Here is a 10,190-nt window from a genome sequence, read left to right as displayed (position 1 = left end):
CTAGCCGGAACCAGAAGGGAGCGTAGTTGTAGATAATTAGTTGCACAAGCTGGACTGTTTGTACCTCTTAGCGACCCGTATGCCCTAGCTTCCACGGGGGGATTCAATACAACCAATTCAAGTTTCGAATTATATCTTGAGAGCCAAGAAGTTATATGTCCAAAAATTTGCGTTTGACATTTGACTGGTCGAAACGTAAGCTAAATGACGTCTGACTCGGAAGGCGAAGTGCTGACATCATTACGGTTGTAGACAATTTGCCAGTGCTAATTTTGTTTGGTTAGCAGCAAAGTAGTAGCATTTGGATTTAGACAGTGTGGGACAGCTTTAACCCTAGATTTTTCTAAAAACATTATTTGCACTTCAGGCTTTGTTCCCTGCCTCCCAAAAGATGTGCTCTCTTGCTTTATTCCCTCCTCCGCTTGCCCCCGGACAGACGACATTTTGCGAGTCGAACAACGAGCTCCTGGCGGGCAGCTGCGCGGAGCAACTTCTGCAGCAGGTCTACTTTCATTTTATTACTTAAAATAACCTAACCTGTGATGTTGGTTACAGTTTAATAAAATTGAAATACATAAAGGCAAAACAACAAACGTAATCGGTCAGCTACAATTGTTTATTTGAATTTATGAGAGATCTGCAATTTTTTTTTTACGATACGTGTGTTTTGTGTGTGTGTGTGTACGTGTGTACATGTGTACGAATGTGTACATGTGTATGTACAGTTGTGGTCAGTTGTGGCGCGTAGACACACACACGCATACATAGATATATATATGTAAATACGATACTTGTGCTGCGCCAACTAGTACATGTTGACTGACTGATGGAACTATCACATGGCATTAAGAGAATAGAAAGTACATCATGACAGCAGATTGTGAAAATGTGCAGCTAATTCTAGGTGTGACATCATGTGTTTGGAGATGTTTTAGTGGGCGGAGCAAAAATAGGTTGTTATTCTTCTAATGTCTAATCTGTATGTTCTCAATAGGAGTCAAGTCCTCAGTCTTTGTATTTCCCACGAGAGTCCCTGAAGCTACACAGTCGTATGGAGAACAGCAGCAGCAAAGCAGCATTCCTGGACCACTCAGAAACATTGTGGATGAGGAGTGCAGCTGTTTGGTATGGATTTTGGACAGTTTTGAGTGTAATATGCATGCAACACAGATTTGATCACCTGGCTAGCAGTTTTATTCTGATATCTTTGAGAAACTTATCAAGGTTTATGGAAAAGAAAAAACATTTGGAACAATCAGACAATTTACTTGTAACTAATTAGATATATATCTATACAAATTAGATGAATTTGAACTACACTTACACCATCCGAACACCACAAAGCGCTGATTTGAAGTATAATGATTTTTTTAAATGTAGTTATTTTTACATGCATTCATTCATTAATTCATTCATTCATCTTCCATATCGCCCCACGTGAAGCCTAACCCAGCTGTCTTTGGGCGAAAGGCAGACTACACCCTAGACTGGTCGCCATTCAGTCGTAGGGGACACAGACAAACGACCATCCGCACTCCCAATCATACCGCCGCCTGCGGGAATCAGACCACATCTGCCCGCAACGAGGTCAGGCGAGTGAACCTCTACACCATGAGGCATCTTATTTTTACGTTTTTTATAATCCAGTGTGCTTTATATATGGACCAATAATAAAATTGTTATCACGGTAAAATAAAATAACTCAGTCGATAGGGTACCCCGACTACTATTCTCCCGTAGAAAAACTACTGCGCAGTGACTGCTGGTATTTCTAGGTCTTTTGTCAATACACCCAATGGATGGCCTGTATACATCAACACAGCTTGACAAAGCATGGAAAGCAGCGTTGGAAAGTTTCTCTAGCTACCAGCTAGCTACTATTTGCGAATGGATTGTGCCCAGTATACATCGACATCAACACAGCTTTACGAAGGGTGGCAGGCAGTGCCGGGGTAGTCGCGCTAGCTAATATTTGCGAATGGATTGTGGCTTGCACACATCGACATCAACACAGCTTGACGAAGCATGGAAAGCAGCGTTGGAAAGTTTCGCTAGCTACCAGCTAGCTACTATTTGCAAATGGATTGTGGCCGCCTGGACGAACGTATTAAACTCAGCGTTTTCGATTGACAATTGTTCAATTCAGACACCGAAAAAGAGGACTTTGAAGGATTTGTGGGTGATGATGACCTGAGTACATTGCAAAATGGCTAAATAAAGTACCACCAAACTCTGTTTTGCTTCTGATAGGTTCATTAAAAATTACACTTTTGATGTAATTATTAAACACTGCTGGCAGACATCTGATTCAATTATTGACATTTAATTAAATAGGCATCTTGGTAAACAACCTTACAAGGGAAAATACATCAAGACTTCCTCCCGGTCTCCGAAGTATCTGCCGAACAGTAATTTCTCGTACGGCTTTAAGGCCATAAATCAAAACAATTACAAGATTATTGATTAATCCAACATGCTTAAGCAAAAACAACATCTGCAATTATTATAACAATTAAGGTATTTAACAATAATAAAAAGAGGAAGCTAAAAACAAACTTCATTTGAATTTAAATAATCACGCCTTCCTTCGGCATAACAATTCCATAAAGAAGCAAGAAGCGCGTCACGATGTAGGAACACTATGCGAGTGTTTCAGGAAGTGATTGATATCCATCTGTTGGTATCAAGAGTCCTTGACGGCTCTTCGCTGCAAACCCAGATCAACAGTCCTCGGAGCCTGGGACTGGGTGAGATGTCAGATCAACTGTCCTTGTCACGAGGACTAGGTAACTTGTTACGACCCCGAGTTCTCTTTTGACAATTTGAAGAAGCTCATATACAAAAATGACTAAATTCACACACATATATAATAGTATTACAGAATAAACCCATAGGCTTCCTTTGCCTTTTTGAAAATGTGTTTTTAGCGTGTGGGTGTGGCGTGTAAGTTTTGTGGCTGAAAAAAGTATGTTAATATTGTAGAAAATTACACTTTCTTCACTTTTATACTTATTTTCATTATGCTGTACTTTTCCAATAGGTTGCAAAAACACTATTTCAATTTATGTAAAAACATGATCATAACAGTTTGATTTAAATTGTCTTGTGCTTGTTTTCATTTACATTTTATATTGATTTTGCGTGAATTCATTCACCCCAGAAATACTCCGGAAATGGGGTCGAAGGAGGTTGGTAGCTCTGGGAATAACTGACAAATGCATCTTGAAAAATATTGAAGCTCAAAAAAATTAAACCAAAAAGGGATTTATCCAGACAAATGCCTCTGTAAATATATAAGAAAAAATATCCTGAATTTAATTTAAAAATGGTTTCCATGTTTATTCAAAGACATCATTATTGGATACCGAAATAGGCAAGTTGGTTACTTGGAATGTCCTCTTTAAATAATTTTAAGAACTCACTTTCCAAGGGTATACAATCTGTATTTGATTGTGAGAGCTGACCATTAGTTATTTATTGTTTTGGTTTTTGTATTTTGTATCCAAGGTGTCATGGGGAAAAGAGAGCTTGTTGTCTGTTGACCTCTGAATAAATATATAAAATTGTAGTGTAATAACTACAAGCCTCTTTCTTGTGCTTTCAGGCGGGATAGTGGTTTAACAGGTCTACTGAAGGAAATTACCAATTCTCATGAAGAGGGTATGCGATTTGTCATGAATGGTTGACATATTCAGTAATCTGGAGGTTTGTTAAGCCTATTGCCCTCTCCTACAGTGCCTAAATGGATGTCCGTGAGTTCTGGCTGCATCCTGGCTTTGCTGCAGATGATTACTTCCTTTCGCAGTTCGTTGTTTCCTCATCTCACTGTAAGCGCTGCCTTTTAATTCAATTAGTCATTGTGAGCTCACAGAATGACATTATGTTTTCAGCATTAGATTGACATGGAATTCTATTTTTCTTGTGGTCTGCAGTTAAGCAGCGAGGACATGATCGCAGAGTTTTCACAGGTGCTGAATTGGTGAGTGGACTGGCATTTGTTCTATGAGAGGAATTCAATTTGTGTCCTCAGGAAAATAAGATACAACTGTGCATTTACATTAGATTCAAAATAGGTTATCAATATGCGTATAAGTAATGTGGTGTTAGTGGGGGTAAATTTAAGGGCAGAATCTATCATTGAGTGAATCAAGTTTTGCCTAGAACTGGCACATTGAAAAATGTTCTTGGAAAAAAGGGTAGTTTTGTTTTCCCTTTAATCATCACTTCCTTTCAAGTCTTAGGTATTCAGCAGCAGCCATCTGGCTCGTCTAGAAATTAAGTAAGAAAAAAAAAACATTGTATTTTGTAAGCATTACCACGTTATTCATCTCCTTTGTCAGGTCAGACTGCGTGGTGCGAGCTTTTGCCTGGCATCCTCATACTGATAAGTTTGCTGTCGCCCTATTGGATGACTCAATTAAGATCTACAATCCCAAAAGGTAATGGAGCTCCATTCTCCAAACGTGTAGCCCAAACATAAAACAAGCAATTTACTCGATTTGTCCTTGTTTGAAATTATTTTTAGTGCTACAACGCCCACCCTGAAGCACCGTCTTCAGAGGAATGTTGCAGCAGCGCAGTGGAAGCCGCTTTGTGCATCCGGACTAGCTGTGGCTTGCCAGAATGGTATACTGGTATGGCATGTGGATCCCTGCTCGCTGTCAACCAGGCATGTAAATTTGAATTTTTTTCCTCATTCTTTCTTTATTTTAGAGCATTTCAGCGATGCCTCTGCACCATTTGAACAAGTGACACACACTACTTCCTAGTGGTAAAAGGGCAGCACAAGTAGTTTTTTCCTCCATGTAGCTATCCTATATGAATCCTTGGCGTTCTGTTCCTCTAACAATACACTAACAAGTAAATTAATAAATCCTACATCATCAAATAGTCAGCTCTTATTTGTTTTCCTCTATGATATTTGAAATACATGTGGGCTTAATTCGTTCTGGGCCTGAGCTTGTATGTCAATATACTCGTAACTCGAACGAACGTTTCCCATTGAAATGAACTAAAAACAAATTAATTTGTTCCAACCCTCTGTAAAACACCAAAATCAGGATTGGATTGGCATTTTTATTTTATTTCTCTAATTCGCCATCTGTTAACAAAGTAACTCATAACTAGTGTTATAATAGTAATAAAATGTGTTTAATAGAACTAAAATTAGACTGATTTTGTGGATTACGCCAAACGTATATGGATCGACAGAAAAGTGATCAAATCTGCTTGGTCAAAAATATACATGCTGCAAAACGAATTAGCAATTTTGGTGACATAGAAAGTTGTGGAGCCATTTCAAAGCCGCTGCATGTCCCAGGAAGCAACAGTGCAAACAATTGTTTGTAAGTATAAAGTGCATGGCACTGTTTTGCCTCTGCCACAATCAGGAAGAAAATGCAAGCTATCATCTGCTCCTGAGAGAAAATTGGTCAGGAGGGTGAAGATTCAACCGAGAATCACCAAAAAGCAGATCTGCCAAGAATTAGAAGCTGCTGGAACACCGGTGTCAGTGTCCACAGTCAAGCGTGTTTTGTATCTCCATGGACTGAGAGGCTGTTGTGCAAGAAGGAAGCCTTTGATCCAAAAGCGGCACCTTAAGACTCGACTGAAGTTTGCTGCTGATCGCATGGACAAAGATAAGACCTGGAGGAAAGGTCTGTGGTCAGACGAAACAAAAACCGAGCTGTTTGGCCACAATGCCCAGCAATAGGTTTGGAGGAGAAAATGTGAGGACTTTAACCCCAAGTACACCATGCCTGCCGTCAAGCATGGTGGTGGTAGTGTTTTGCTACTAATGGAACTGGTGCTTTACAGAGACTAAATGGGATAATGAAGGAGGATTACCTTCAAATTTTTCAAGATAATCTAAAGTCATCAGCCCAAAGATTGGGTCTTGGGCGCAGTTGGGTGTTCCACCAGGACAATGACCCCAAACACACATCAAAAGTGCTAATGGAATTAAGGTTTTCGAATGGCCTTCCTCAAGTCCTGACTTAAACACCTTTGAGTCCATGTCAGAAAGCCATCAAATTGAACTGAACTGCACCAATTCTGTCCAGAGGAGTGCTCAAACATTCAACCAGAAGCTTGCCAGAAGTTTGTGGATGGCTGCCAAAAGCGCCTAATTGAAGTGAAATTGGCCAAGGGACATGTTACCAAATATTAGCTCTGTTGTATGTATATTTTTGACCCAGTAGATTTGATCACTTTTTTTCCTAATCACCCATAATGAAAAAATGAAAATCAGACATAGGCATTGTCGTCATCATTGACTTGACAAAAAGCCTAGTAGTCATCATACCCTCAGCAGCGTATGACGAAATTGTATAGTGCTTCTCCACAAGTTCGTCTTCCCAGGCCAGACACATTTATGACATTTATTTATGACATATTCATACTTGTTAGCTCTCCGCCTTGAGCGCCATTTTCCGGCGACTACAAGTTGCCTCACCGATGCCAACAAGAATAAGATGGATCACTTACCTCTGTCTTTATACTTACCCTCCCTCAGTCATCCTGTGGAAGGTAGATCTGCACCAAACAACCTTCCTGTTTCTTCAATTCGACTTGACTTAATTTCATAGTAGGGATATGTGTAGTCGTCACGTCACGTGTTGCTGCAGGTTCAGAGACCGTCATACAGTCATAGAAGAACCAGACTTCATGAATGTTTTTTGTGTGACAAAGAAGTATCTGTTCCAATCACTATCAGAGAAAAATCAGTTGTAGAAATAACTGGAAACTCAAGAGACCCATGAAATTGTTATGTATGTAAACTTTTGATCACAACTGTATCTCTCTCGATCCCTCTCTTGATCTCTTTGTCTCGATCTCTTTCTCTCAATATCTCTCGATCTACATCCGTCTGTATCTCTTTCTCAATATCTCTCCCTTTCTCTCCATCTCTCACTCTCTCTCTCCATCTCTCACTCTCTCTCTCCATCTCGATCTCTCTCGATCCTTCTCGATCCTTCTCGATCTCTCTCGATCTCTCTCGATCCTTCTCGATCTCTCTCGATCTCTCTATATCTCTCTATATCTCTCGAGCTCTATATCTTGATCGGCAGATTAGTAAATGAATCATCATCTCTTAACAGTCCTTGAACTGTTTTGTTTATTGTTAATTCAAAAATTGTTAAACCAGATTTTACTCATTGGCTCCCATTGACTGAATTTGTTGATGTGGCTCTCCTGGTGTTGGCGGCTCCACGGTTAGCACATCGGCCTCACAGCTCTGGGTTCAAATCCAGGTCGGTTCACCTGTGTGAAGTTTGCATGTTCTCCCTTGGCCTGTTTGAGTTTTTTGTGGGAACTCCGGTTTCCTCCAACATTCCAAAAAACATGCATGGTCGGCTGATTGGACACTCTAAATTGCCCCTAGGTATGAGTGTGAGAGTGATAGTTGTCCATTTCCTCGTGCCCTGTGATCGGCTGGCCACCGATTCAGGGTGTCCTACGCCTCTGGCCTAAAGCCAGCTGGGATAGGATCCAGGACCCCCGCAACCCTAGTGAGGATAAACGATTCGGAAAATTAATGAACGAATGCCTCTCCTGGTCAAAATAGATTGGTTCAATCACAATGACAGGCAATGAGTTAAGAATGACACTCCTTTAAAAAAAAAAACATTATTATAGTGGTACAGTATTTATTTACAGATGGGTTGCACCGTCCTTGAGGAAGACAGGTTTTTTTGCACAATCGTGGAAAAGTGCAAAAAAATGTTTTTCTATCCGTTACATCGTAGATTGATTTCCTGACACATATTGATGAATGTCTCCATATCGTGTAAGAATTGTTATCACTAGCATTGTATGGAAAATCGTATATTATTGTGAGGCACTCGGGTGACAAAATGTCCTATGTGGCCTTTTGCACAGGCCTTCATCTGGATGCGCTCAGGTTTTGTCTCATCCCGGCCACTCACCAGTCACTTCGATCGCTTGGTCACCGAATGGCACTCTCCTTGCATCAGCCTCACCTATGGACACAGCAATGATGGTATAGTAAGGCTTATCACCACAATTCTATATTGTTGATATACACAATAGAATAAAGTTCTATATTGTTACCCCCGTTGGCAGTTATGGGATGTAGCTGCAGAGATCTGTGTACCTCTCCAGCGCGTTGGAGGTGGAGGGGTCACCTTTCTCTCCTGGTCCACTGATGGGAGCCATCTTCTCGCCTCAACGCCTTCTGCTCTTTTCAGGTTCAAGTCTCATATGTTTGGTTGTCTTTTTTTCCTAAACACAAAACTTGGCAATTGAGCAGCAATGCTTACACTTTATTATAATACCTGCTTTAATAGTCGTTTTTTCCCAAGCAAGATTATCTGAACACATTATTCTTTAGGGTTTGGGAGACTAGGATGTGGACATGTGAACGTTGGCCATGTGACAAAGGGCGCTGCCAGGTAAGCAAAGTCGCTATGTTTCAAAAGCCCTCTAATTTCTGTGGCTGTGATATGTCAAAGTAACTTCATGGTTTCTTTTAGTCTGGCTGTTGGAGTCCAGATGGGAGTCGACTTCTCTTCACTGTGCAGAGAGAACCTGTTATCTATGCTCTTACCTTCACTGACACACCAGGTAGTTAAAAAAAAAACCCTCTAAAGGCCGTCTTTGTTGAGGAGTTAGCATTGCATATGCATTGCATTGTCCTTTAAAAAGTACAATAGACATATAGTAATATTGTAGACGTTGGATTGAATCTCTCAATAACCTGTAAACAAAAACATGTTTTTATATATTAGGTTTGAATATTAATACATTACGTACTTTTCATATTTTTATAACTAACATTTAATTCATGCACTCCTTGATAATTATGTCACGGTTAATGTAGACCAGACATTGCCATTTAAATCAAAAATCCACTAATTATTAGTACCTACACAAATACAAGTACACAAGTGCAATTATCAAGTGTATTTATTAAAAATTACACTTCTATGCATATGTAAAGACTAATTTATGATCACTAGCACTGTATGGAAAATGGTATATTATTGTGAGGCACTCGGGGGTGACATACTGAAGTTGCAAACTGGTACAGGATTACAGTCGTAGCTTTTTAAAAATATCTGTAAAATCTATGTATTGAATGCAGTTTGATTTGGCTTAATGTTTTTTTTTTTTTTTTTATAGGTGTCCCTTCAGGCACATCAAAAGGCCCACTAGTAGCATCACTGGTGGCAGACCTATCTCAGACGACATTTAACACACCAGAGGGAGATGTCATGTAAGTAATCGAAACAGCTAGCCCTAAAGAAAAAATACTGGATTGGATAACTTTATTCATCCCGTATTGGGGAAATTACATTGTGGCAGTAGCAAGAGGGTGATTAGACAACTGCAAAGCAATCCTACAGTATATGTGTGTGTGTATATGTATATGTATATGTATACGTATACGTATGTATATGTATATATATGTGTGCGCGCGCACGTGTGTATATATATATATATGTGTGTGTGTGTGTGTATATACAGTGTTCCCTCGCTACTTAGCGCTTCAGCTATCGCGGACTCAGAGCTTCGCTGATTTTTTTCAGGATTTTTTTTTTTTAAAGATATTAAATTAAAATTATAAATTACATCATTTTACAAGAGGTGGAAACAAAATATTCAATAAGAATTAGTAATTGCATCAAAAAAAGGCCAAAGAAATGGTCAATAACATGGTGAGAGTTCAGGAATCGCATTGATGACGTCATGGCTGTTCTAGGCGCATCTACACCGCCCCAAAGAAAACAATGTTCACAACTCCCAATAACGATGTTTCTTATGTGCAAAAAAAACTGCAGAAGATCCTCCATCCGGACTACTATGATGTTTTTGCTTCTTGGTGCTTTTGTGCACGTGTTACACGTTTCTTTAAGCATTTTTGAAGGTGCACGCCTACTTCGCGGAAACGCAGCTATCGCGGGGGGTCCCTGTCCCCATTCACCGCGATAACCGAGGGAACACTGTATATAAATGTGTGAATGTGTGTATATGTGTGTTTGTGTGTTTATGTGTATATATGTGTGTGTACATGTGTGTGTGTCTATGTGTGTGTATACGTGTGTGTGTGTGTATGTGTGTATATATGTATGTATATGTGTGTATATATGCGTGTATATTTATGTGTATATATGTGTGAGTATATATGCGTGTATATGCGTGTATATTTATGTGTATATATGTGTGAG

At 39.7% G+C, this 10,190-nt stretch overlaps 1 protein-coding gene across 1 annotated transcript in view; it reads left to right on the top strand.

The window, feature by feature from the left end:
• aaas (achalasia, adrenocortical insufficiency, alacrimia) overlaps positions 1–10,190 on the top strand; it is a 14,454-nt gene continuing 4,264 nt past the window's right edge. Inside the window, exons 1-12 of the mRNA XM_077738078.1 lie at positions 1–502; positions 995–1,125; positions 3,605–3,660; positions 3,736–3,827; positions 3,933–3,979; positions 4,341–4,439; positions 4,526–4,669; positions 7,882–8,002; positions 8,086–8,210; positions 8,354–8,414; positions 8,496–8,586; positions 9,145–9,238. Of these exons, the coding sequence (XP_077594204.1) occupies positions 392–502; positions 995–1,125; positions 3,605–3,660; positions 3,736–3,827; positions 3,933–3,979; positions 4,341–4,439; positions 4,526–4,669; positions 7,882–8,002; positions 8,086–8,210; positions 8,354–8,414; positions 8,496–8,586; positions 9,145–9,238 (1,172 nt within the window). The 5' untranslated portion in view covers positions 1–391. The remainder of the gene's footprint in view (positions 503–994; positions 1,126–3,604; positions 3,661–3,735; positions 3,828–3,932; positions 3,980–4,340; positions 4,440–4,525; positions 4,670–7,881; positions 8,003–8,085; positions 8,211–8,353; positions 8,415–8,495; positions 8,587–9,144; positions 9,239–10,190) is intronic.

This window comes from Stigmatopora nigra, chromosome 1 (genome assembly GCF_051989575.1).
Source record: "Stigmatopora nigra isolate UIUO_SnigA chromosome 1, RoL_Snig_1.1, whole genome shotgun sequence".
Lineage (NCBI taxonomy): Eukaryota > Metazoa > Chordata > Actinopteri > Syngnathiformes > Syngnathidae > Stigmatopora > Stigmatopora nigra.
Note: the sequence above shows the minus strand (reverse complement) of the source record. Positions and strands in the feature narration are given on the sequence as shown.